The 27,640-nt window shown below is 41.5% G+C and overlaps 3 protein-coding genes and 2 long non-coding RNA genes across 5 annotated transcripts; 3 read left to right on the plus strand and 2 right to left on the minus strand.

Annotated features, from left to right (window-relative positions):
* The first annotated feature begins 9,215 nt into the window (after positions 1-9,215).
* On the plus strand, positions 9,216-11,751 carry LOC128429837 (uncharacterized). The gene is made up of 5 exons (XM_053415671.1): positions 9,216-9,507; positions 9,616-10,305; positions 10,934-11,047; positions 11,353-11,396; positions 11,493-11,751. The coding sequence occupies exons 1-5, from the start codon at positions 9,450-9,452 to the stop codon at positions 11,610-11,612; spliced, it is 1,026 nt and encodes a 341-aa protein (XP_053271646.1). The 5' UTR covers positions 9,216-9,449; the 3' UTR covers positions 11,613-11,751.
* A 4,889-nt stretch (positions 11,752-16,640) lies between these two features.
* On the plus strand, positions 16,641-17,583 carry LOC128429861 (uncharacterized). Its single transcript, XR_008333912.1, has 2 exons — positions 16,641-16,739; positions 17,289-17,583. It is a non-coding gene; the product is annotated as an uncharacterized LOC128429861 (long non-coding RNA).
* A 761-nt stretch (positions 17,584-18,344) lies between these two features.
* On the minus strand, positions 18,345-21,630 carry LOC128430626 (G2/M phase-specific E3 ubiquitin-protein ligase-like). Its single transcript, XM_053416732.1, has 10 exons — positions 21,474-21,630; positions 21,214-21,305; positions 21,020-21,054; positions 20,847-20,880; positions 20,689-20,762; positions 20,433-20,519; positions 19,727-20,034; positions 19,470-19,651; positions 18,693-18,865; positions 18,345-18,606 (listed from the first exon to the last, which is right to left on the minus strand). The coding sequence occupies exons 1-10, from the start codon at positions 21,628-21,630 to the stop codon at positions 18,345-18,347; spliced, it is 1,404 nt and encodes a 467-aa protein (XP_053272707.1).
* A 30-nt stretch (positions 21,631-21,660) lies between these two features.
* On the minus strand, positions 21,661-22,949 carry LOC128429864 (uncharacterized). Its single transcript, XR_008333914.1, has 4 exons — positions 22,703-22,949; positions 22,240-22,360; positions 21,864-21,988; positions 21,661-21,774 (listed from the first exon to the last, which is right to left on the minus strand). It is a non-coding gene; the product is annotated as an uncharacterized LOC128429864 (long non-coding RNA).
* A 2,731-nt stretch (positions 22,950-25,680) lies between these two features.
* On the plus strand, positions 25,681-27,281 carry LOC128429844 (uncharacterized). The gene is made up of 5 exons (XM_053415683.1): positions 25,681-25,835; positions 25,938-26,627; positions 26,709-26,810; positions 26,885-26,919; positions 27,009-27,281. The coding sequence occupies exons 1-5, from the start codon at positions 25,778-25,780 to the stop codon at positions 27,126-27,128; spliced, it is 1,005 nt and encodes a 334-aa protein (XP_053271658.1). The 5' UTR covers positions 25,681-25,777; the 3' UTR covers positions 27,129-27,281.
* The last annotated feature ends 359 nt before the right edge of the window (positions 27,282-27,640 follow it).

The following is a 27,640-nucleotide window of genomic DNA, read 5'->3' on the forward strand; positions in this document are numbered from 1 at the left end:
GCTTTGCTCTTTTTTTCTCTTTTTTTCTATCTTGTTATTATTACTTTATTTTGTATCATGCACTCCGGTAAAGCGAGCCCTTTCATCATATATGATAGGGAACAACTTCGGTCCATCGGTTTGACGGTAAAAAACACTTTTTCACCACCACCGACAACAAACAAAGAAGACTACCCATGGCGCTGTTTACCTGCCGTACCTGGAACACGGAGACGGCGACGAAGGAAACGAGGGTCGCGGGCAGGCATCCTGGTCTGGCTGAGAAAACGTGAAAACCGGCCTCCTATACCAAGCATTCTTCTGCCTAATGTCCAGTCCCTGGACAACAAGCTGGACGAACTTCGTAGCAGGATGGCTTTTCAACGGGACATCAAGTTTTGTAACGTGTTGGTTTTCACGGAGACTTGGCTCGACCCATCGATACCAGACTCCGCCATTGTTCCCGAGGGGGTCTCCATTCACCGCCAGGACCGGACAACAAACTCAGGTAAGAGCAAGGGAGGGGGTGTCTGCTTCATGGTGAATAATCTGTGGTGCTCTGATGTGAGGATTATTTCTTCAGGCTGTACTCCGGACCTGGAGCACCTCATGATCAGATGCCGACCTTATTACATCCCGAGGGAGTTTACATCGGTCATTATAACAGCGGTGTACATTCCGCCCAGCGCTGACACTTACCAGGCACTGGACGAGCTGCATGCGGTGATCGACAGGACAGAGACATCACTGCCCGAGGCTGCGTTTATCGTGGCCGGGGATTTGAACAACGCCAAGATGAGGAATGTCCTGCCGAGATACTACCAGCACATAAGCTGTCCGATGTGCGGCGCGAACATGCTGGATCATGTTTACAATCCCTTCCGGGGTGCGTATAAGGCCCTCCCCCGCTCCCCATTCGGCAAATCAGACTACGTTTCAGTCCTGCTGCTGCCTTCCTATAGGCAGAAACTCAAGCGTGACAGACCGGTGACTCGGACCATTCAGCGGTGGACCGATCACCCAGACTCGGCTCTTCAGGACTGTTTCAGCATGACGGAGTGGTGCGTGTTCCAGGATGATGACATCAACACGTACACGGATGCGGTCATCTGCTACTTCAGCAAATGCATCGATGAAGTCGTACCCAGGATTACTGTGCGAACATTTCCAAACCAGAAGCCCTGGATTAATGGTGATGTCCATGCTAAACTCAAAGCACGGACTGCTGCCTTCATCTCGGGGGATCTGGAGGAATACAAGAAATCCAGGTACGTGCTTCGGAGTGCCATTAGCAGTGCTAAGAGACTCTACAGGGACAAAGTGGAGTCCCACTACAAGGGCTCCAATACTAGGAACATGGACTGAGAACCACCCTAGACTACAAAGCTAAAACGAGCAGTGCTGATGTAGTGTCTGCATCTCTCCCAGAGGATCTGAACACTTTTTATGCACGCTTTGAGAGTAACTCCCCGGCTGCGGAGATCGAGGAGGCCCAGGAGGACCGCTGCCCCCCTGTCATATCTAGGGCAGACATGTGGAGATCTCTCAACCGGATCAACACGCGAAAGGCACCTTGACCTAATGGGATCCCCAGCCGAGCTCTCAAGGTGTGTGCAGATCAGCTGGCAGATGTGCTCCAGTCTGTAGTCCCCGCATGTTTTAAGAAGACCATCATTGTCCCTGTTCCCAAGAAAACTAAAATCCTCTGCCTGAACAACTACCGCCCAGTAGCACTCACTTCTATCATCATGAAGTGCCATCAGCGGCTGGACCAACCATTCATCACCTCCTCCCTCCCTGACTCTCTGGACCCTCTTCAGTTTGCCTACAGGCCAAATAGGTCGACTGCAGATGCCATCTCCCTCACCCTCCACACTGCCCTCTCCAGAGGGACACATATGTGAGAATGCTGTTCATCGACTACAGTTCAGCATTCAACACCATCGTGCCCCAGCAGAGACCTTGGGGTCAACATCGCCCCCCGTGAATGGATACTAAACTTCCTGACGGGCAGACCACAGGCGATGCGGATCGGCAGCACCACATCCTCCACCCTGACTCTCAGCACCGGTGCCCCCCAGGGCTGCGTGCTCATTTCTCTCCTGTACTCCCTGTTCACGCATGACTGCGTGGCCACCCACAGCTCCAACACCATCGTCAAGTTTGCTGATGACACCACTGTCATAGGCCTGATCACCGGCGACGATGAGAAGGCCTACAGAGAGGAGGTCAGAGCCCTGACATCTTGGTGCCAGGACAACAACCTCCATCTCAACGTCAGCAAAACGAAGGAGCTGATCGTGGACTGCAGCTTCAAGTTCCTCGGGGTCCACATCAATGATGACCTGACCTGGACCCATCAGACAAACTCCATCAGGAAGATGGCCAGACAGCGGATCTTCTTCCTCCGCAGGCTGCGGAAGCTCCACATGGACTCCAGGATTCTCTGCAATTTCTACAGATGCACAATAGAGAGCATCCTGACTGGCTGCATCACCGCCTGGTATGGCAGCTGCACCGCGCTGAGCCATAAGGCTCTACAAAGGGTGGTGAAGTCTGCCCAGCACATCACCAGGACGGCGCTACCATCCATAGAGGACCTCTACACCCAGCGGTGCAGGAAGAAGAGCAGCCGCATTATTAAAGACCCCTTTCACCCCAGCCATAAACATTTTTGCCTGCTGCCGTCTGGCCGACGGTACCGCAGCATCCGGGCTCGCACCACCAGGCTCAGAGACAGTTTCATCCCCCAGGCCATAAGATTTTTAAACTCCTCTGAACAGCAATAATTCCACCAAACCAGCACCGTGACATATTTGCATATTGCACATAATTGCACTATTGTTGTTATTATTTTCTCTTCAGCTGTTTATATATGTATTTTTATATATATACTTTATTTCTATTTTAAATTTTTATTTGATATTCTATTTTATACTATTTCTATTTTATAGGTTGTAATTACTTGAGCATTGCTAGAAGAGAGCCTGTGACTCAAGTATTTCACTGCCAGCGACTGCTTAATGTTATTGTTGTGCATTTGATAATAAAAAAATCTTGAATTGGCCCTGAAGTTGGTCCTCTGCAGGTGGAATGAATAGCTGTGTGAGGGAGACCCCGGTAAAGAGATGCGTTCACACTGATCACCGTGTGTGTGAAGGATGCCGTTTTCTTGGGAAATGAAAATTTTGTGACAACAGAACAGACAACAGTGTAAAAATTAGGTTGCAGCTGATTGGCTGTTAAGAGGGTCAATCTGCGTGACACTTTAAACATCTGTCACGACCAAGGCAGGAAGTGAATCATTCCATTCTACGAAGTTGTGATTTACTTTCATTTGCTCCATTTCAATTTAATAAATTAGCAATATCTCCAGATAAGGACTAGACAAAGGCCAAAGGTCATGTATAGAATGGTATGTGTACTGTTAATATATAAATAGTTTATGATTTCATATGATAAGTGACATCATCAAGAAGTCTTAAGTTTATATCGTTATCATTTTAGGCATCTCTGTTTCCTGGATTAAAGGCACGACCTAAAACTTATATAGATGGAAAAATCATTTATGATCATATGGCAGGAATGTTGTCATCACAATGTAACTGTGAAGCCAGGAAATGACATCATATTTTGTGTTAACGTTTTAAAATTGTTGCAACCAGTAACAGTTGAATCATATATATATATATATATATATATATATATATTCTGAGTTCTTTTTTTCATTACGGACTATTTGACTGATTCTCGTAAAATAAAGACGTTTTTCTCACAATATAATAACTTTATTTTCATAAAGTTAAGACTTATTACTCTCGACCATTTAAATGCAAGTTAATCTTAAACTGACACATCACTATGAAAACTTTTTGGCAAATGGAAACCTTCTTGAAAAAATGTGCAGGCATGAGGAAATAAAAGCGTCACTTTTAGAAAGTTGTTAATATATAATAAGATCCTCTGTAACATGCATCAAATACATGATGACACTACTATGTATTGTCAGTGGACTGTTGACAGTGCGCCTCAATCGCGTAGCTTAGGGCGGGGGCGTGGCGCCACCTAGTGTCAAAACTGAGTAGTACAATACAGTGGGCCATAGTCCATTACATTACAATTAATTTAGCTGACGCTTTTATCCAAAGCGATTTGAAATCAGTGCATTCAAGGGAAGGGGAGAGTGGGGTAATGTGAGACAGACTCACAACAGTATCTAGGCAACGGAACACATTTGTGGTCATGTGATCATTATGTTTTCAAGCCCCTTCCATTCCACCCTTGCCATGAAGGAGAAGTTGGTGCTGATGCTGTGGTTAAAATGTTTTTTCACAAAATTTTTTTTTTTGCATGTAAAAGTAAATTATCTTGCATCAACTGTTTTATCAAAACAAATTGATTCAGGTAGAAAAACGTATATCATACATGTTAGCCTGAATTGCTAAGAGATGTTCTTTCTAAAATGTTGGCTGTGGGGTAAAGTGAGACATGAAGCACAAGTTAAGTATAGTCTTAACCATATTTTAGTATAATATTACATTACATATGTTTTATTTTTAATGCCTTAAACATTGTAGAAAAGCCATCATGCAAAGAAACTACACCAGGAAGACAACCTGGGGCCAAACACCCCTCCCAGAGATGGAGAGTGCAGCCGTTGAGGTCATGCAAGGAAAGAAGTCCTTAAGAAAAGCTGGAAGGGTTAGAAATATTGATAAGACAACCCTCAAAAGATTCAGAAAGAAAAAAGAGAAAGGGGAAGTAAAATCAGTAGCCTGGGGTGCAGTAGCTGAGGCAAAGAGAATATTCACAGATGAGATGGAGGAGCTGGCCAAGCACTTGAAACAACTAGCTGACCAGTTCCATGGCCTTGCTCCAGTTAAGTGCCGTGAACTGGCATTTGAATACGCAGAGAAAAACAATATCCCTGTCCCTGCCAATTGGACAGAGAAACAATGTGCAGGCAAGCTAGGGTGTGCAAGAGATCACATGAATCATAATAATAATAAATGTGCTTAATTGACCTATTACAACATGTGTTGTTATGGTAGTTTTAAAGTGGAAAAGGTAAGTGGATCACTTTACCCACTTGATTTCTCTGGTCTGTCTCACTTTACCCCTAAGCTGGGGTAAAGTGAGACACAAGACCACTTTTTTACAAACAATCATGTTTTCACTGACCTTTATCCTGAAGACATTCTGATCATTTCAATTGCTAGGAAACATCCTGAATTAATAGGAAATGTGTAAATTTTACTGATATATGATTCTAGCTCGCCTACAGGGGAGCAAATGTAAAAAATGTCTCACATTACCCCGCTCTCCTCTACTCGAGGGTACAAACCCAGAACAACAAGAATCAAAGTACAATCTCTTCAAAAATAGAGCAAAACTAAATAGTGCTATAAGTAACTGCCATTTCAGTGCCACTAAATTGTTAGTTTAAAAAAAATATATATTAATTTGAATTTTTTTTAAATTTTTTTTTGTTGTAATTTGAATTTTTTTGAGGCGGGCCAATTTAAAATGGATGGCGGGCCGCAGATGGCCCGCGGGCCGTAGTTTGGACACCCCTGGTTTAGATCTATTTTGTTGACTTAGTTTAATTCACCTTCATCCACTTTGTTATGAGGCCACTATTACTCTTTTGCAGTATCTGTAGGACCTAGTGTTTAGACAAAACAGTGGTTAGCCTAAGACAGATAGAGACACTCCACAAATTGACTAATGCTTTGTAGCCATCTTGACTTTGAAGGCGTATAAGACTGCTTTCTCCCCCGATGCATCAGTTAAAGAGACAATTAATACTTCTGACATCATCCGTCTCCAGAAAAAACTTCACCCTTCAAGATTTCCCTTACAGCAACCTCGCCAACCAAAACTAAAAATGTCTGAATCTTGTTTGTTTTGGTAGGATCTGTGTCTCACGTTGTGTATTTCACCTTGTGGAGGTCCAGACTGGTGACGAGGTCACGCTGCTGTGTACCAACTACACCAGTTCCCCTTTTTACATATCATGGTTCAGACTTGAAAACGGATCCAACACCAGCCACATCTCCTCCATGCTCTCCCTTGACAGAGGTGCATCGTACTTTGATGGGTTTGAAAGTGAAAAGTTCAGCATGACGTCCAACGTCAATAACGTCTTTCTCCAAATCAAAGAAGTGGATTTATCTGACTCTGGACTCTATATATGTGGCTATAACGTGGGCACCGACTCATGCTAATCCCCAGCAGTTTACAGTGCAAAGTATTTAAAGGACTCATCGTAAGTCCATTTTACCAGAAAGTTGATATGGTTCCTTGGTGAAATGTCTGTAACATACTTTTGTCAAAATACCACAAGGATAATTTAAAACACCAACCTTTTTACCCTGTCTAAAACTGCCCTCGTCAGATTGACCTGTTTTGAGTGCCCCGCCCCCTATCGGTTTTCTTGAGTGCGACCTCGGCATGCAGAATGAAGACGACCCCTACTACATTGCTCACAGGGAAAGCTGAGCTTTCGTCATTCACAGACCACAGCTATCTGTTGGAACATGGTGACCACATGTCACATACAAGCAGTTTTTTATAATTTACTTGTGGCTAGAAGTGTTAAAGGGGACATATTATGAAAATTCCACTTTTGTGCTTCTACATGTTAATTTGGGTATCTGGCATGTCTACCATCCCAAATACTCTCATCTCGGGGCGGGTGTTAGCTGGGAAGCTAGCCGAGGGGGGACGCTAACCAGCCGGGGAGCAGGGTGAGAGGCGGAGGTCTGGCCGAGAAGCAGAGCGGGCGGTCGGGGTAAGTTACAAGCCACAAAGCTCTCAAAGCACTCAAAACAGGTCAATCTGAGGAGGGCTGCTTTAGACAGGGTAAAAAGGGGGCTGTTTTAAATGATCCTTGTGGTATTTTGACCAAAACATTTTACCGACATTTTATTAAGACCCCAAGGAGCCATATCAACGGTGGTAAAATGGGCATAATATGTCCCCTTTAAATCAACCTTACATTGCTTTAGTAAGGTTTGTGTGACTTACTATCATCGTGTGTACCAACCAAAAATGTTACCTGCTAAAGGGGCGGGGTCATTTGTAACAGGAATATACACATTAAACTGTATATAAAGTCTGGTCATAAACATACATATATGTATATACATTCACTAAATATAACTTCTGAATAATAGAACCTTTTGTGTGATTTATATCGAGAGTCGTCAGCTCCCCGACAACAAATCCAGAGGTGACACTTATTTCAAACTTCCTATTACTGTTTAAATTTTCTATTCCAATATCCTAATTCGTCTTTATGGGGGTTTTGGACCCAAGCTTACCGAGATGCAGACGACCTCCATTATGTTGCTTTGAATATTAACTTCCCCAACAGGTCAAGACGACAGAGGGACAACAGGAACGCTGAATGTGTGACGAGACCGACCTGTGCACCTACGTAGGGCTGCTGATCTTAGCAGGCGTGTACAGGTCCCGGGGCGAGCCCGCCGCTAGCCTGTGGGACACCAAGAGTGGACGGGCGATTGGCGCGAGACGAGTAACGGACAAATTTGCGGCCGCGCCGCGCCTCTACAACCCGGGGCCCGAAGTGACGTTGGACGAGCAACTGGTTCCGTTCAGAGGTTATTCGTTTTTTTTATGTGATTATGTTGCTATGTTATTATGTTATGAAGCTATATCTAGATAGCGACTGCTAGTCCTCGTCCTCATATCCTCTCCTCTCACCTGTTCTCCTCCTCTTCTTCTCCCAAGGCCATTGTCGTTTCCGACAGTACATGCCCAGCAAGTCGGCGATATATGGGATCAAGTCACGGGAGGCCTGCGATGCAAAATCTAGCTACGCTTGGAAGATGCAAGTCAACACCGGAAAGCCGAGTGGCAGACGCCCAGAAAGGAACCAGCGATTGCGGGTAGTGCAGGGTCGCAACGTCACGTGCTACAATTACTTCACCTCCTACGAACTCGCGGGGAAGATCAACATGGTCGGCACAGTTCGGAAGAACAAGCCCGAGCTCCCGACCGGGCTGCTCGCGGTCAAAGGGAAGACCTTTCCTACATCCCATAGAAAAACAGGAACGTGGTGCTCGTGAGCACGCGGCACGGAGAGACTGACGTCAGCGACCGCTAGGTTGGGAAAACAGTCATCATCCTGGACTACAACCTAGACAAGGTGATCGGAACGTACAGCAGGAGCATGATTGGTTGTAAAGGCTGTGAAAGCCGCCGCCACCCGGGGAAGCTCTTGACCACGACGATGATGGCGACGCTCGCCCAGAGCGTCCGACCTTTTACTTAGCCCTAGTCGCCGCCGCAGCAGCCCCTCTTAGGGCGAGTAAGCGTAAGAGGTGTCAGATATGCCCCAGGAAAAAGGACTATAAAACTCACACCATGTGCAGCAGTTGTAACAAATACATCTGCAAGGGCTGCTCACTTGTCTATTGCCCTACGTGTGATGATAATATGTGGTGGGCTATGTGGGGGCCAACAGCCAGGGGAAGCAAGGACAACACAAGGGTTAAACATTTGAAATGATTTGAGGTTGTTAGTTGCCATATTTTCCACTCCCACTTTATATAGAAATACTTCTTGAACTAATAATTTCGTACCAGATATGTGAAGATCTGCATTTAGCCTCTGTGTGGTCAACAGATCGTCTGCTCTCTTTTTCTGAGCACTTTCAAACAGGAAGTCTCTGCATTGTCCTTACTACAGACTACTTCAAGTGAACAGCAATGAAATGAACAGAAGTTGACAGAAAACTAAATCACCAATACTTTCATCAAGCAGTGTTGCTGTTACTCTTATGTCAAATTGTTGTTACCTCCATTAATTGTACTGTTGACTTCAGACTTTTTGATACCATGTGGTCCCTGTTGTAACCTCAGGTCCACGGCAAAGGCCCTAATAACCATTCCACATTCCCAGCTGGAGCAGCAGAGGGGACCAGGTCTTTTCTGTTAGAGCCCCCCCTCTTTGTTTTACGGATCTCCATTGGAAGATTGTTCCAAACTCCTTATCCTCTTTAAAGTTACATTTAATAGATATGTTCTCTTAGTCCTTGGGGTCTGACTTCACCTCTAACTTTTAAAAATATGTTATAATCTCTCGACAATCTTTCCAAATGTTTGTTATTCATTTATGGTTGACTATATATACTACATATTATTTTACTCTACAGTATTTTATATTTTCATCTGTAACATTTGTATCCTTATATTTGTGCTCTTATGTTTTATTTTAATTGTTTTATGAATAACTGAATACAATTGTAGTAGTAGTAGTATAATGTACTCTAACTGCTTCAGATGTCTCTCACCCTGTGATTCTTTTTAAAGAACAAAGATTCACATCAAAGGTAGCAGTGATCATGTGATCAGTGTTGCCCTGCTGGCCAATCAACACAAGTCTTGACTCTGAAGAGAGGAGAAAGTGTCGGGCTGTTTGTCATTCAACACGACGATTTCAACATGAAGACATCTCCGAAGTTCGTTCTCTACCTGACATGTTTCTTCTTGGGGAAAATGGGTGAGTTGTGTGTTTTTCAAATATTCTGTCAGTCCTGATGCTGATTACGATTTCATTTCTGTCACATAACATTAACAGTTATTTTGCTTTTCTCCTTTTTCTCTTCAGTTCAGATGCATCAATTTATCTTGTCTCATCAAGACAGTGGATTTATATCAGCTGATGTTGGAGACAACTTGACTTTGCAGTGTTTCTATGAGGGGGGTGGCAATAACTATTATTGGTACAAACAAACACCAGGACAGAAACCTCAAATTATCTCAATGACTTACAAATTCTCAAAAGATTTTACATTATTGAATGAATTCAAGGACAATCAACGCTTCACTTTGGAAACTATGGGTAATGCGAGTCACCTAAATATCTCAGATCTGCAGCTTTCAGACTCAGCTACTTACTACTGTTTAAAGGATAATAGATATGTGTCTCAGTTTACTGAGGGCGTAACTGTCAATGTGAAAGGTTCAGGGTCTAACATCCAGGCTGTGGTGCATCAGTCTGAGAGCATCCAGCCAGGAGGCTCTGTGACTCTCAGCTGTACAGTTCACACTGGGACCTGTGATGGAGAACACAGTCTTTACTGGGTCAAGAACTCTGAAGAACCTCAGCCAGGACTCATTTACACCCACGGAGACAGGAACTATCAGTGTGAGAGGAAACCCGACACACAGACAAACACATGTGTCTACAACTTGTCAATGGAGAGAGTGAACCGTTCTCATGCTGGGACCTACTACTGTGCTGTTGCTGCATGTGGACACATTGTGTTTGGAGACGGGACCAAGCTGGAGTTTGATGGTGAGTCTCTTCCAGAGAGTGTCTCAATTAATGAATAGTGACAGTTACTTAGAAAGAGACGGGACCAAACATTTGGTAAAATACTGTATAGCAACAAAATGAAACATTAACCCAGTTGGTCCTGTCTGAATGTCCCCACTGACGGTGACCCAATATTGCTTCACCACCAGTGGACAGTGGATGTGTGCAACATGACTAAATATATATTTTGTATTGATGAATTGTATTGTAATTATTATTAGTTATGAAACCAATGATCATAGAAATGATTGTAATTCATTGTTATTATAAATATTAATTTATTAAGTATTAGTTCAACTTCTTTTCTTTATTTTTTTTCCCAGATTATGTTATTATTACTATAATTTGTATTGTAATGGTGAGATAACTTTTAATAATAGGATTATTTTAAAAGTGTTCCGATTATTATTATTCTAAGATTATAAGTATATATCTTTTTTCTATAAATATAAAAAACACACACACTACTCAGTCATTCCGTTCTGTTAACTGTCCTGTATTCACTGTTCTTGTCCTCTTTGTTTTGTTCTGTCAATGTCTTGTCTCTTGTCTTAAATGAATATTTTAAAAAGAAGAGACAGAATTAGTAGAACTTCTCCTGTTGCAGATGAAGTGAACTGGCTGGGGTATTTCCTGAGTGGAGCTTTGGGATTCACCATCAGCCTTTTGCTGGCTGTGTTACTGTACCAGATAAACAAGAGAAGATGCTGGAGATGTTCAGGTAACCACTCATCTCTAGCTTGTGTTCACTCAATTCTCCTTATTAGCAAAATAATGTCACATCGTTTTCTTTCACGGCACCATTCTAGATAAGGACACTTTAAAATATATGATAAATAAAACCATGATTCATGAATTTGAGTTAAACCAAGTGTTAAAAGTGGATTAGGAGACGCAAACACCACAATTCAACACTTACAACATAAGACTAATTAAGAAGTAAAACCAGGTTAAGAGGTAAAGGCACCTAACAGGACATATGTGAACACAAGAGTGACTAAGTCTTTGTCTTTGTCTCACAACCAGAGTCTTGTACACAACCATCATTTCACTCCACAACAAATGCAGAGGTAAATACAATCTTTTTAAGAATGAAATTTACATTTGACAATAGATATATTTTTTTTATCAGGAGCCATCTTGATTTACTTGTATTTTGTTTCTAGGGCAACCACCATGCAGATGAGCTCCATTACGCTGCAGTAAATGTGAACGTGGCCAGCAGATCAAGACGACAGAGGGACAACACAAACGATGAATGTGTGTACTCAAGTGTTAAACTGTAGAATTGTATTTTTTAGAACGGTCTATGTTTGAGATGATGGATTTCTCAGTCTGTCTTTGGAGGTGGAGCATGATGCTTGTCTGTAATGCTTGTTTATCCTTTTTCTAATTATAAATGTGGCTTTTTTTGTGATAAATAATTAAAAAAACTAAAAAACTCATGATGCAATTACACTTTTATGTTTAGACAATGTGTGTGTGTGGGGGGGGGGGGGGGGGGGCATGTTTAGATAGTTGCTGTTGGTCTTTGATGGAATGACACTTTGATGACGACATATGGAAAACAATGATTAAACTTCATTTAATGAAAGTTGATTGAAGGGTATTACTTATATAGCAGGGACCTAAATATGTTGACACCCTCACATTATGGAAACAAAACATGAGTCCAGATGATGTAAATTATTAAATTCTGTATGTTATAAGCTTCGGTTAAGGTCAGGGTAAAGGTTGTGTCGTTGCGAGTTAGTTTATCCCAAATATGAGAAGAGCCAAACTCGGTTTGGTTCAATCAAGTATTTATTTAGAAAGCAATGAAAAGGTATGAAAAGTTTACAGCAAAGCAATGGGCATTCAACACACTACCCCGGAACTCTAGCACCCCAGGGGAAATCTCGAGTTGCATCAAAAAGCATCAAACAGACGGCGTCTGTAATATTTTATAACAGTAGATAGAACCGGATTGGTCAATATCGAGGGAAGATCTTCCTTGGCTCTTCCTTGATAGTGCGCAGGCGTAGTCCCACGCCTCTTGGCACTGGATTCCAGGAAGTGACAAGGATCAACACCCAATCTCACGCCTCCTCTGATAGTTGCCAGGCAAAATGCTCACTTCTTGAAAGGCCTTGACACAGCTGATGCCATTTGGGCCAGTGGTGTTGTTGGAGTAAAGAATATTGTGTTCCTGCTTCATCGGCTGTATGTTCTGTTGGTATAAACATTAGGAATCTCGAAACCAAAACAACGAAACAAAACAATGTCACTCCCAACCTGGGACATCTGCTTGAACTCTATGTGATGTCAAATTATTCCAAGGGAATTATGCTTTTAATATAAAAAGTTAGAAATGAGAACAAGTAAAAGATTCATCATTAACACTACGCAGCAAAGGTTATTTATAAATCATTTGTGTGAAGGTACGGTGGCCCTGAAAGCTCAACGAACGGCAACTTAAGAAAACACATGCAAGTTGACAAAACACCAGCAAAGTAACAAAACATCTTCATCAATTTCACAACACAACACGCTGCAAATAGAGAAACGCGCAGCAAATACCCGAACGCGTTGCAAATAGAGAAACGCGCAGCAAATACCCGAACGCGCAGCAAATACCCGAACGCTTTGCAAATACCCGAACGCGCAGCAAATAGAGAAACGCGCAGCAAATACCGTAACGCGTTGCAAAAAGCCAAACGCGCAGCAAGAAGCCAAACGCGCAGCAAGAAGCCAAACGCGCAGCAAAAAGAGGCCACAACACAACGGAAGTGTTTCCAGGGGACACCTAAAAGTGATGGACACGCCCGGATGTTGTTGCTGCAGCTGTTTGGAGTTTCTAACGCCGGTGTCCGTCTACTACGTGAACGTTAACTAAACTGTAAGTTTTGTTTGGGTTTATTTTCATAAATAATCAACTTTATTACTGTATACTGTTAACCCCCGAGACGTATACGATCTCAAGTAGCATGTCTTTCGGAGGAATGCCTCCTCAATTGTATGAGCTCGAAACATGCCGTCTTTTCCTGTTAAACTGAAGAAACAGCGCTAAAAAGACAGCCCCTGTTTAAGAATAATTTACAGCACTTAGCATTCACATTCTTCCTTTTCTCCAGGCAATGTATTGTCCATATTGTGGAAACCAATTTGTTGGACGTGGTGGACGTTTTTGTGGCTCCTGTGGCAGCAACATTGAGTTTTTGTCACCTTTTGCAGAAGATGGTAAGCTCTTCACTAGTATTTGAGTTTAAATGTCTTCTTTGTGCATGATGTGGTAATGTGTTAATGAATGATGTAGACTTACTTTTGTAAGTAATGCCTGTGAAGGAATTATTCTTCTTATATGTTAAACCTTCCTCTTTTAGGTAAAAGGTTAATTAAGAGTGTTTCCCAGGCCAACCTAAATGGAACAGGGCAAAAATGAATGTTATTAAGTACATATGTGTTTGCCCTGCAATGATATGTTAAAATGGCTGCTGTGAAAAGGGCCTGTTGTTCACCACACAGGTGATAAAAGTATGCATCTAGGTTTCTGTGTTCTGACTTATAAGCTTAATATGCTTAAATACAAAACAATAGTGGTATGTTTACATCATTGGTAAAGAAGGTAATATTGAAGATGAGGTTATCATTGTCAGTGAGACTTTGATGCTAGTAATGTTAAATACCAATCCAAGTTAAAGTTGCGCACACATTGAGCAGACTAATAGCACTTCTGTCCATCCTGGGAGAGGGATCCCTCACATGTTACTCTCTGAAGTTTTTACTATCTTTTTACCCTGTGAAAAGTTTTTTTGTAGTTTTTCCTTACACTTGTTTAGGGTTAAGGGCAGAGGTTGTCGCACCTTGTAAAGCCCTATGGTAACTGGTTTTGTATTTATATAGCTCTTCTCTAGTCTTGATGACCACTCAAACGCTTAAAAGTACAGTTTTACATTCACCATTCACACACATATTCATACAGTGCATCTATTCGCAGCACTTTGTTAATCTATTGGGGGCCATTCTGGGTTCAGAATCTTGCCCAAAGACACCTCGGCATGCAGATAGGTCAGACTGGGGATCTAACTGTTGACCTTCAGGTTGGAGGACGACCACTCTACCCCTCAGCCACGGCCGCCCAATGGCCGTGGCTGTTGTGATTTGTGAATATGAGCTATACAAATAAAATTTGATTGATTGATTGACTAAATACTTTATACTCTATGTGTGCATCAAACAGTTCACCTGTTTTATTCTTTCTTGCTACTGATACATTTGTGTTTTTCTTATTAGTTTTGTCTCTGCATCCCTGCATTCCTAATGACCCTGTTCTATTTTCCCTTCTGGTCCAGGACCCATATTGGATGAAGTCACGGAGACAGGCCTCATCCAAAAATATTTCTCAGACGGTCACACATACGAGGTGATCCTAGATTTTCTTGGAAAAAAGCACAACATTTTTATGAATCTCAGCACTTTAAAGAGGAGGCTAAAGGAAGCAGGCCTAACTAGGAGGACAAATTATACTCCCATTGCCACTGTGCAGGCAACTGTTGCACAGGAACTGAGAGGCTCTGGTCAGCTGTTAGGTTACAGAGCCATGTGGCAGACATTGCAACAGAAGTATCACCTGACAGTTAAAAGAGATGATGTTAGGCAAACCATTGCCAGACTGGATCCATCTGGAGTTCAACTTCGCTCTAGGCGCAGGTTTGTCAGAAGAGGATACTTCACAGAGGGACCAAACCAAGTGTGGCATGCTGATGGGTATGATAAATTGAAACCCTTTGGTATTGCCATCAGTGGCTGCATTGATGGCTTCTCAAGGAAAGTAATGTGGCTCATGAGTGGCAGCACTAATAATGATCCAGGGTTCATAGCACAGTATTATATGCAGTGTGTATCTGAGTTTGGACAACTCCCAGCCCGCCTTCGCACAGACTGTGGAACTGAAAATGGCACTATGGCAGCAATGCATTGTGCATTAAGATCTCAGCATAGAGATGACTTTGCAGGATCCCTCAGTCACATGTATGGCACCTCAACGGCAAACCAACGAATCGAGAGTTGGTGGTCTTTCTTCAGAAAGCAAAGGTACAAGACTTTTAAGGTCAATTCCAAGAACATGTACAGTGCTGTGAAAAAGTATTTGCCCTCTTCTGGGTTTCTTATTTTTTTGCATATTTGTCACACTTAAATGTTTCAGATCATCAAACAAATTTTAATATTAGACAAAGATAACCACAGTAAATACAAAAACAGATGAGAAACGAAGTAATTGACATGTATTAGTCTGGAAAATTACACAGCCATTTCTAAGGCTTTAGGACTTCAGTGAACCACGGTGAGAGACATTATCCACATATAGAGAAGACTTGGAACGGTGGTGAACCTTACCAGGAGTGGCCAGCCTACTAAAATTACTCCAAGAGCGCATCGACGACTCCTCCAGGAGGTCATAAAAGACCCAGAACAACATCTAAGGAACTGCAGGCCTCACTTGCCTCAGTTACGGTCAGTGTTCATGATACAACAATAAGAAAGAGACTGAGCAAAAATGGCATCCATGGGAGTGTTCCAAGGCGAAAGCCACTGCTGACCAAAAGAACACAAAGGCCTGTCTCACATTTGCCAAAAAACCTATTGATGATACCCAAAACTTTTTGGAAGAGTTGGGTACATTACTTATTTGGCTAGAGATGCTGTGGCCATTTATGCTCGAAAACATCCAATGTTGCTGAATTAAAAGAATTCTGCAAAGAAGAGTGGTGCAAAATTCCTCCACAGCGATGTGAAAGACTCATTGGCAGTTATCACAAACATCTGATTGCAGTTGTTGCCGCCAAGGGTGGCACAACCACTTATTAGGTTTAGGGGGCAATTACTTTTTCACAGAGGGCCAAGTAGGTTTGGATAGACTTTTTCACTTAATAAATTAAATCATCATTTAAAAACTGCATTTTGTATTTAATCTGGTTATCTTTGTCTAATGTACAAATTTGTATGATGATCTGAATCATTTAAGTGTGACAAAAATGCAAAAAAAAAAAAAAATCAGGAAGGGGGCAAATTTTTCACAGCACTCTATGTAATGCTGCTATGTAGTCAGTTCTGTGTTTTATGTGTTTTCACATGCCAGAGGTTTTCAGCTGTGTCAACAATCTACATTATAAAAGAGTAACAACACTACAAAGACTTTGTCATTCCACCATTAGGACTCAGTTCTGGATTGATGTCTTCAGTGACCTGAGAGAGAGGCACCTTTTCAACGGCAGCCATGAGCACAAGTGCCTCATACGGTATGTCTTCCTGGCCGTCTTGCAGAAAGAGCTTGGTGAGTACAGACAACTTTGGAACAACCACACCATCCGACCTGTTCGTCAATCTCGTTGTCCATCGGGTAAACCAGAAGCCATGTACCACCTGCCTGACAGGTTTGTATTTACAGTATGTGCTATGTGACCATGTTTTATAAATATATGATTGCATTTTCACTTGAGTTAATTTGAACACAATATGTGTGATGCCTAAAGCAGATCAAGTGTATAGTGAGATGCTCTGCAACTTCTACAGGGTCCTGCACTGAGACTTTGCTTACACCTTTGGTATACTGGCCCAATATGACAAATTCATCAAATGAAAAATTCCAAAGTATGAAAACTATTTCATTCTTTCCAAAGGGAACTCAGATACAATAACTAAAATTACCCTTCCACACCAAACCTACATTTAAAATGTACAAAGCAAAAAGGTGAATTTATCTTATAAATACAAAAAAGTGCCTTGTGGTAGAAGCTAATATAATGACTTTATTTGTTTGAAAGAGCTTCTGTCAAACTATAAATTAACTTGTGGCTCATTTCTGTCAACAGATTAGTTTGAATTATAATTCTTATTTTGCATTTTTGCCTACCTTTTGGGGGGTTAAATGATCAATTTATAATGACTTGACTTAAAGCTTTTTGATTTCTGACTGGCGTTAGGTTTGACGGAAGGGAATGTGGATTCCCAGTGTCCCAGGAAGCCCTACACCAGTTTGATGACTTACTGCCAGCTCCGCGCAGTCTGTGTGGTGATGTTGATCTCCAAAGTCATTTTGCAGACTTGGAGAGACAGAGTGGGCTTGCTCTACCAGTCAACTGGACAACTGCTGTTGTGAATTACATATCACTCAAGAATATGTCTGGACTTTAGAATCTTCAGCTCCTGGTTCTGCAACATAATTTGACTGGTAGACATACGTGTTATGTAAATAAATTATTGTAAAAATAACTAACATCCAACAGCCTTGTGTATTTGTTCATTTATTTGTTCTGTTACATCAGTTTCTTTTGTACATTTTAGATTTTGTCAACACAATGAATATACCACACATGGAAAACCCTGTGGTCTTTAATGAAAACTGTAACATGTAAAAAAATAAAACAGCTTCAAGATGTTGAACAGTGTAACAGTACAATCAAAATGTTTAAACTGAATGTGCCTCGTTTTGATAAAATAGCTTGAAACTTTAACTAACAAATTGCAGGCTAAAAACTCAGACTGATATATGAACATGTCTGCTTTCCTAAAATGGTCATAAAATAAGTGGCACATTTGCAACATTTGAATATAACAGCTTAACATTAACTTTGGTGAACCAGGTTTTGGGCTTTAAATAAGTACTTGCTGGACATTCCAGTGATCAGCAATTGGTTTGAGCTTTAAAGAAGCCCAAACCCAGGGGCATTTTGTATGCCAAAATCCATGGCTTCTTGAAAGTCTTCATAGGTTTGTAAGATCGGAATCTTAATTGTATTAGAACATACATTTGCGACAGGAAAGCGTGAGGTCTTTTGAAACAGTATCTGCGGCTGTGGCTGTATAGTTGCAAGAGGAACTTCCCTCAGCCCGGTCCCAAACATCAGGACATCCTCCAAAAATGGGCTCGTCTGTTTTTCTGGCAGGGAGGGGGGGAGGAATTTGTTAGGCATTTGTTGTTTTAAGAATAGATTGTGGCAGAAAACGATTGCTGCAGTTAAAGTTTTATATCTCACTGTTTAATGCATTGATGATTCTGCAGGTCTTATAATTTTGAAGTCAATACCTTCAACGTACAGCAGATAATCTCGCCAGTAGCCCAGTACTCTGGTCTCTTCCTGACACCTGGTGCTACCAGGTGGACTGAACTCCACCTGAAAGATGTTTTCCAAAACATCAGCAGTCAGTTTTGTCTCCGTGTAGCACATGAATGAGAAGAACAATGAAGGATGCTGTTCCAGTGCGTTAATAAAATCCAGCGTCGCTAGTCCTTCCTTAAACCTACAACACATACAGAAATATTTATTTATTTGCCAAGTACAATGTACAAGGAATTTGTTCCACAGAATAGACCGAATATGTTATACCTCTGGATGGAATGATGGTTACGGTAGATGAAATACCACTGAATGTAATCCTTGACGACTTTTTTCTGATCCTCCAGAGTCCTCATAAATCGACAACAGCCTGCTGTCTGAAGCATACTTGAGTGCTTTTCTGTGAGACCCCGGAGTTCCCCAAGTGATGTTGTGCTCTTTATCTAGTGAAAAACATAGAGCAGTTAACAAACCACCTAACAATGGCTTCAGTTCCCAGTCAGAAAAAGGATCTCTGACAACAAAGTAAACCCGTGAAAATATTCTAAATATAGCGTTCACTTAAATTGATAAACATTTTTTAACGGTGGCTAAAATCCGTTCTGACCCTGTCTACAGCAGGAATAAGTATCTCATACAACCCTACTTCAAACAAGCCAAACTATCCCTTTAAGGCTGGGAGCACTCATCAAACAGTGGTTTCTACTGGATTTGTTTGGATATCTCTCCGCTGGTCAGAACGGTATGTCAGTATATTGGAAGATGGGATTATCTACAGGCCTTTTATCAACACATAACAGCAGAATATATCTCTTAAAATCTAATTTAAGGCATTATATTAATAACACTGAATTGTGTACATTTAATTCAAAGACAGGTTTGAAAATAGTTAAGTCTATTTTTTATTTAGAGTCCCTTTCCACATGGAAGTTCTCTATTACAGTACTGTCAAACAAACTATTTTTCAGCCACGGAGGTATCAATTCATCTTCTTTTGTGTCGGTTTCATGATTTCATGAAATTGCTTAACCCAGCCCAACAAAGTACCTCCAAGAGGGCCTTCTTCACTTCCTCATCATGTATGTCCTCAATTGGAGCCTCAATTATCTTAGATTTACCAATGAGGTAGAGGAAGAGGTTTGGGGAAAGACAACGAGGCCCTGGACCACCATTGACACAGGAGACGGCAATCATTCTTCCTATCTGGAAGTATTCATCCTCTTCTACAGCTACAAAATACAAATATTGCAATGTTAGGACAAATAACTTTGCAACATTATAAAAACGTGTTACATAAGGATTACCTTTGCAATCAAATGACAGGTATTTGGCATTGTCTTTGCCGTAAAATACTTGTCTTGTCTTGATGGAGTCCATCAAAAGGGTAAGAAATTCTCTGGTAGGCCCACCGGTGTCCACAGCGTCTTCGGTCAACCCTACATCATCCGTGAATTTCACCATTAGAGTGTAGCTAGGGTCATACGAGGATCGCTTGAACCCTCTAATGGCACCATCCCAGACATTGGACCGGTTTATATTAAATCTGCTACAGGACTTTGTGTCAAGTTTCTGTGACAGATTTAGGACCACGTCTGCAGCTGTCAGTCCATCACTGTAGTATAAGAAAACAGTCAGTTAACGGCAAGAACATTTTAAGACTGTCTCTTCTTAGATGTGTGGATCATTTAAAATATAACTAAAACTTAGTTTTAGTTTTTTATGGGCTTTTTACATTACTCGAAAATGATAAGCTGATGTCTGACATCACAATTTGACCTAAGTAATAGGTTGTTCCACATGACCATGTTCTTCTGCAGAGGGACAACTGGGGAGAACAAACTTGACAGGTCCTTTAAGATTTGACTTCGTTAAATAAATCCTATGACTACTGAAAGCAACTAAAAATGTGTTCAGTTGACAAAATACATAGTTTGTCTGAGGGTTAGAAAAATAAGGAAGGCTTAAGGTAAACAACTATGTGCCGATAGTACTTCTTATATGTGATAGTACCTGTGATCCTCTTGGAACTTCTCCTCTTCCCCAGAATCTGAGGAACTGCTCTCAATTACAACAGGTGCATATATATCTGTGTATGTACTGTGGAAGAAAGGTAAAAGAACAATTGCCTTTTGAAATAAACAGTGAAATACAGTTTATCTAGTCTGTGTCTAGTATTGTATAAAACAATAACAAACTATGTCGCTGTCCTAATAATTTTTACCACACTGAACATGTCAGAATAAAAAAAATGCAAGTTATGACTGACTTGTAGAATTCTCTTGAAGTGCTGGGCTGATCTACTGAGGTAGTCATCTGCTTGGGCCTTGACTCACTCTTGGTCTGTAACATTGATAAGACCAAACATCACAGCACAATCAAAATAATGACAATTGCAGGTTTACTATAGTACAGAATATTACATACTTGTCCACTGCTTGACTGGGATGTTGTCGATCTCCTAAAAAGTACAAATAATTCGAAACGATTTAATAGAAATAGTGACTGTTTTGTAAAGGACATGAAACTCTTTCTGAAACATATTATTTATATGGCTGGTACAGGGACCAAAACAATGTGTCAGCAGATATTTTACTTACAAATCCGGTGTGCTGCTTTCAAGGCTTTCCCATAGCTGCGGAGTGTAAATATCAGACCCTAAACTTATTCATAGCCATAACACCGAATCAAACCAATGTATATGCCTCATCTGTTGTCTAGGATATTTTAATGGGTTACAACTGCAGTGTAAGCACAAACATCTTGAACAAATAAATCCCTGAGATGTACCTACCACTGTGTCCGAAAGAGGCGACATATTGGGTGGCACCCTCACCACAACTTCATCATCCGCCTCGTCCTCTGAATCTGAGTCATTTCTGTGACCTTGAAGAAGACTTTTATCATTAGATTTTTCTCTATTTCAAATTACATGTTAAATATTTAGGCTACTAATTACTTAACTGTTGCTTGAATCCCACAAACTCAAAACAATAATCACAAAAAGTATTTTGATTTGTTTTACATGTGCATACACTGTATTTCAATACTTACTCATGACCTCAAGGGTGCAGATATAAAGTGTGAGCCTTTGGTACGGCTTTCCAATGGCCTCTTTATATTTTTCGATCGTAAAAGGTGTGTCAGTCCCTGGTATATTTTTAACTTGAGAGCCATCCGGATATAGCAAGACATATTCGCCATCCTCCATATCTCGGTTGAAATCTTTCAGTTTTTTTGTGGCAACCGCCAAAAGTTGCTCCGCCGTCAACTGAGGTTCCACATTTAGGGGAAGTGTTTTCCCTCTTACCGGCTTGAGGCCATGTTTTGTCTGGTTCATTACCCCAACCGAAATCTAGATCAAAAATCATAAAAGATGGAGGGCAAAAGGTTAAGAAGGTTGAAAATGCAACTTTACAATGTCAAACATAAATATTAACTTACCTTGACTGCTATTGGTGCTTTCTTTGGGCCTTTAGAAAACGTCTTTCTCTCGTTTTCTTTCTGTGCCCTGTACCTCATGAACTGGTTAGCACATGCCTTTTGTTGACTGGTACCAGCAACAGTCACTGAGAGAGAGAGAGAGAGAGAGAGAGAGAGAGAGAGAGAGAGAGAGAGAGAGAGAGAGAGAGAGAGAGAGAGAGAGAGAGAGAGAGAGAGAGAGAGAGAGAGAGAGAGAGAGAGAGAGAGAGAGAGAGAGAGAGAGAGAGAGAACAATACAAATTACCTATGACAATGCAGTACAGTAGATAATATACAAGCAGCTTCGTAGGATAATGTCACCTTTGGACACAATTTTAAATTGAACTATGGTCTTCACCTGCACTTGTTGATGCTGTAGAAGCGTGGATGAAACTAACATCTCGCCCACAGGAGCAGCAATATCTTGGGCTCTGGATTGAGTCCAATAATAAGCCACAAAAAGGGCAAAACATTTTTATCTGAAAAATAAATGGGTTAAAGTTAGCATGTTACATTGTATTCTGCTGTTCTGTCTACATTTTAAAATATTAACGCTGTCAACTGCATCTTAATTTGCTTACTTCTTGGTTTAACCATTAATTAAACAATTTATATCTTAATTTTTGTCTTCAAACGTTACTTGATGACAGTTCTGAAAGTAATACAAACGTTAAAGCAAGCTAGCGTTTTTCGCAATTAAGTGTGTATTTCGTATTTTTCAATTGGAAGTCTAATAATAAGCAAAACGTCAACGCTCGGTTAACAGTATATATCTGCAGTAATAAAGTGATTATTTATGAAAATAAACCAAAGAAACTTACAGTTTAGTTAACTCTCACGTAGTAGACGGACACCGGCTTTAGAAACTCCAAATACCTGCAGCAGCAACACCTTCCGGGCGTGTCTATCACTTTTAGGTGTCCCCTGGAAACACTTCCGTTGTGTTGTGGCCTCTTCTTGCTGCGCGTTTGGCTTCTTGCTGCGCGTTTGGCTTCTTGCTGCGCGTTTGGCTTTTTGCAACGCGTTACGGTATTTGCTGCGCGTTTGGCTTTTTGCAACGCGTTACGGTATTTGCTGCGCGTTTCTCTATTTGCAACGCGTTCGGGTATTTGCTGCGCGTTTCTCTATTTGCAGCGTGTTGTGTTGTGAAATTGATGAAGATGTTTTGTTACTTTGCTGGTGTTTTGTCAACTTGCATGTGTTTTCTTAAGTTGCCGTTCGTTGAGCTTTCAGGGCCACCGTATGAAGGCCATCATCTGACTCCAACTGTTCATAACACCCCCCCCCCCCCTCCATCTTTATTGCTCAGAGTTTCAGTTCTAATGCCTCTTCACAGACACATTCACAGAGAAGCTGATATTAAAATCCCAACAGTTGGAGTTATAGACTAGTCACTGTAACGTCCTCTGAAGTCCTGGAGACATACATTTCAGAACACATCCAACACTTCAACAGTGCATTTTATATTTTTAATAGTAGTAGTAGTCCTCTCTTTTATTTGTTTTTTATTTCGATACAGATCTATGAACAGGACGGGAAGTATTTGGATTTGACGGCCCTTTGCATTGTTGGTCGAGATTTTCCCATCTTTTCAGTTTTTGATTTTTTTCGGGCCTCCACACTCTCTCATTGATTTAACACATGTTTATTCGGTTTTGTGAAAAACAAAATTGTTTAATCGTGACTCTGGCGTGTCGTCTTCTTTAATATGTTCCCAAAAGGGACGACATCGAATTATACATCACTGACTCTATTGCTGCTGGTCTTATTCGTCCCTGTTCTTCACCGATGGGGGCGGGGATATTTTTTGTTGAGAAGAAAGACAAGTCTCTCGGCCCCTGATTGACTACAGAGGCTTGAAAGACATAACTGTGAAAAACAAATATCCCCTTCCACTCATTGACTCTGCTTTTGGCCCTTTCATCAAGCTACGGTCGTCTCAAAGTTGGACCTCCGCAATGTCAACCACCTGGTGAGAATAAAGGAAGGGGATTAGTGGAAGACCGCTTTTAATACTTCTCTTGGACATTTTGAATAACTTGTCATGCCTTTTCACTTAACAAATGCACCTGCTGTTTGTCAGTCCCTGATTAATGATGTTCTGCACGACATGCTGCAAAGATTTGTGTTTGTATATCTCAATGACATTTGAATGTCCAGCATGTACAATTTGTGTTATAAAGACTTTCAGAGAACAGACTCTACGCTAAAGCAGAAAAGTGTGAATATCATGTCTCCTCTGTAATTTCTTCGGGGTTTTATAGTGGAGGGCTGGAGGGCTCCACTCAACCATTTGTGGTATGGTCTGACCATAACAACTTGTCTTACCTCCGTTTCGCTCACAGGCTCAACTCACACCAGACTCGGTGGGCTCTGTTCCTGGGTCGGTTCCATTTCACCCTCACCTTCCGGCCAGGCTCCAGGAACATCAAGGCAGACACCCTTTCACTTCAGTTTGCCCCTCCAGTTGAGGATTCGTCGGAGGAAACCATCCTGCCATCTTCCTCTGTGGTGGGAGGAGCTAGGTGGGAGATTGAGGGAGTGGCCAGGTGGCCTTGCTGCTCGCCTACGTTGAGTCTTCTGAGCAATGAGCTTTTTCCATGTGCTCAGAACTCCTGTCACCTTTGGGGTTCCACCAGCCAGCCTGCTTTCTGCCTCCACTGCCTGCACTTTGTTGCTACCTTTTTAGGAGCAATAAACACCTTTATTTATCTTCACCTGTATTTCAGTCTCTGCTTTGGGGTCGAAGGTAAATCAGGACATAGAAAATGTCCCCTCCTTTGTTTCCTTTTTGTTTCACTGCTTGTCTCCTTTTGCCTGTGTATTATATTTACATATGTGCATATATTGTGTATAATTGAGTTTTTTTGATGGGAATTAGTTGCATTGTTAAGCTATATTTTCAAACGCTTGAAAGAAAAACTAAAACTGTAATATTTCCCTCATATTGATCATATCAACTTTTCCATATGCTGATTAGGTCGTGTCAAGGTTTCATGTGTAAGGTTTTGAGGTAGAACTGGGACCCAATAGTACAGCTGCAGACACAGTTCAGTTTTCAAAAAGAAGTGGTCTTTATTACCAGGCAGGGATTGGTACACAGGGAGTCAAAATCATCAGACAAAGGTATCTGAAACGTGAGGCAAAAACCAGGTCAAACAATCCAGGCAAATGTGGTCAAGAAAACATGAGACGAGACAAGTCTTGGTGAGATCGCTGGAACACTGCGTGCAATACGAGACGAACTGGTCCTGGACAAGGGGAAGACACAGACCTTATATACAGACAGACATCAGCTAAACTACAGACAGGTGAAACACATTAGGGAGGAGAAACCAATATGTGAGACATGGGGGGGGGGGGAGGGGGGGATATTGAACATGAAACAGGAAATGGTGTGAGTGTAACCATGACACCATGTTTGCAGGATGCAGAAAAAAGAGCAAATGGGCAAAGCAGGTATATGTGTGAATTAAAAAACAGAAGTAGACTTACTGTGTAAACATATGGAGCTAAATCCAGGCCAAAAGGATTGATCATTTGAAAAACAAATTGAAACTGAAAGTTCAAGTTTTAATCTTGAATTTTGAAAAATACAACATTGCTTTCAAAAAAAATCTTGGTTAAATATAGTTTGGACTGACTGTAAATTTGTAACTGTGCTTTGAAAGATGTTATATGAATAATTGAATACGAATGTAGTAGTAGTAGTATTTTGTACTCTAACTGTTTCAGATGTCTGTCACCCGGTGACTCTTTTTAAAGAAAAAAGATTCAGATCAGAGGTGGCAGTGATCATGTGATCATGTTGCCCTGCTGGCCAATCAACACAAGTCTTTACTCTGAAAAGAGGAGAAAGTGTCGGGCTGTTTGTCATTCAACACGACGATTTCAACATGAAGACATCTCCGAAGTTCGTTCTCTACCTGACATGTTTCTTCTTGGGGAAAATGGGTGAGTTGTGTGTTTTTTAAATATTCAGTCAGTCCTGATGCTGATTTAATTTATTTCACATAACATTAACAGTTATTTTGCTTTTTTCCTTTTTCTCTACAGTTCAGATGCATCAATTTATCTTGTCTCATCAAGAAAGCGTATTTAAATCAGTTGATGTTGGAGACAACTTGAATTTGCAGTGTTTCTATGAGGGGGATGGCAATAACCTTTATTGGTACAAACAAACACCAGGACAGAAACCTCGAATTATCTCAATGACGTACAAATTCTCTAAAGATTTTACGTTATTGAATGAATTCAAGGACAATCGACGTTTCACTGTGGAAACTAATGATGTTGTGAGTCACCTTAATATCTCAGATCTGCAGCTTTCAGACTCAGCTACTTACTACTGTTTACAGAGTCGTTCATATGTGTTTGAGTTTATGGAGGGCGTCACTGTCAGTGTGAAAGGATCAGGGTCTAACATCCAGGCTGTGGTGCATCAGTCTGAGAGCATCCAGCCAGGAGGCTCTGTGACTCTCAGCTGTACAGTTCACACTGGGACCTGTGATGGAGAACACAGTGTTTACTGGGTCAAGAACTCTGAAGAACCTCAGCCAGGACTCATTTACACCCATGGAGACAGGAACGATCAGTGTGAGAGGAAACCCGACACAAAGACACACACCTGTGTCTACAACTTGTCAATGGAGAGACTGAACCGTTCTCATGCTGGGACCTACTACTGTGCTGTCGCTGCATGTGGACACATTGTGTTTGGAGACGGGACCAAGCTGGAGTTTGATGGTGAGTCTCACGTGATGAAAAGTGATTATTACTGCTTAGGTTAAAAGTGTGTGACGTCTCCTGTCCTCTGGCTCTCTGCAGGTGAGGTGGACTGGCTGGTGGTTTTCTTGAGTGCAACTTCAGCATTCACCACCCTGCTGAGTGTTCTAATGGCTTTCTCAATATGCATGATGAGGGTTACAGGTAAATGCTACTATCTGTTCCTAATGATCCCAGTGATCATTATATGACATTAAAAAGTAATTCTGTCTTTTCAGATCCCCATGCTGCATCCTCCAAAATAAATGCAAAGGTAAAGATGAGCTGTTGTTTTACTGTTCAAACACTCGTGCACATTGTCTGTCATGGTCAACAACATGACTGACTGTTTCTCATGCACAGGATGAGCAGGATGAAGACGACCCCTGCTACATTGCTCACAGGGAGATACAGATGAACAGATCCAGAGGACAGAGGGATGATACCTGGAGTGAATGTGTGTACTTGAGTGTGAGGCAGTAGAGCTGGACACCTTCTGTATTTGTCTCTGTGTTTAATCACAACAATATGTCCTTACTGATATCAGGACAGTCCTATGAATTAGATCTTTACCTCCGTGTGAAACATGTGAAGCTTCAGCTTGTAATCATCTAAATAAAACAAGTTTTATCTGTATTTGTGTGTGCATGACTCATTTCTACTGTGTCTCTGCATTCAAAGTAGTGCAGGTTACAGTGGACGACGTGCATCCTGCTGAAGCGTGAGCTTTCTCATGAAGCCGAGCTTTCATTATTCACAGACCACAGCTATCTGTTGGAAACATGGTGACCACATGTCACAGTCAAGCACCTTTGTGTGATTTACTTGTGGCCAGAAGTGTTAACACAACCTAGTGTACCTACCAAAAATGTTATCTGTAATGAGGCGGGTCATTTGATGCTATCTTCACCTTTCTGAAGTGAGGACATTGGGGGCCACAGGGATCTCAGAGATGCATATCTCAAAACCTCAATATAGGTGTGCAGTGCTAAAGC

This window comes from Pleuronectes platessa, chromosome 23 (assembly GCF_947347685.1).
Source record: "Pleuronectes platessa chromosome 23, fPlePla1.1, whole genome shotgun sequence".
Taxonomy (NCBI): Eukaryota; Metazoa; Chordata; class Actinopteri; order Pleuronectiformes; family Pleuronectidae; genus Pleuronectes; species Pleuronectes platessa.

What these genes read in the sequence shown, in the direction of transcription:
- LOC128429837 (XM_053415671.1), top strand. Translation starts at nt 9,450, where the DNA reads ATGAAGACATCTCCGAAGTTCGTTCTCTACCTGACATGTTTCTTCTTG. An exon ending in AAGATGCTGGAGATGTTCAG is followed by an intron (nt 11,048 to 11,352) that starts GTAACCACTCAT and finishes TCTCACAACCAG; the next exon opens with AGTCTTGTACACAACCATCA. An exon ending in ACTCCACAACAAATGCAGAG is followed by an intron (nt 11,397 to 11,492) that starts GTAAATACAATC and finishes TTTTGTTTCTAG; the next exon opens with GGCAACCACCATGCAGATGA.
- LOC128430626 (XM_053416732.1), bottom strand. Translation starts at nt 21,630, where the DNA reads ATGGAGGATGGCGAATATGTCTTGCTATATCCGGATGGCTCTCAAGTT. An exon ending in ACTTCAAGAGAATTCTACAA is followed by an intron (nt 20,520 to 20,688) that starts GTCAGTCATAAC and finishes TTTCTTCCACAG; the next exon opens with TACATACACAGATATATATG. An exon ending in TGAAGAAGGCCCTCTTGGAG is followed by an intron (nt 18,866 to 19,469) that starts GTACTTTGTTGG and finishes GTTTTTCACTAG; the next exon opens with ATAAAGAGCACAACATCACT.
- LOC128429844 (XM_053415683.1), top strand. Translation starts at nt 25,778, where the DNA reads ATGAAGACATCTCCGAAGTTCGTTCTCTACCTGACATGTTTCTTCTTG. An exon ending in GACCAAGCTGGAGTTTGATG is followed by an intron (nt 26,628 to 26,708) that starts GTGAGTCTCACG and finishes GGCTCTCTGCAG; the next exon opens with GTGAGGTGGACTGGCTGGTG. An exon ending in CCTCCAAAATAAATGCAAAG is followed by an intron (nt 26,920 to 27,008) that starts GTAAAGATGAGC and finishes TCTCATGCACAG; the next exon opens with GATGAGCAGGATGAAGACGA.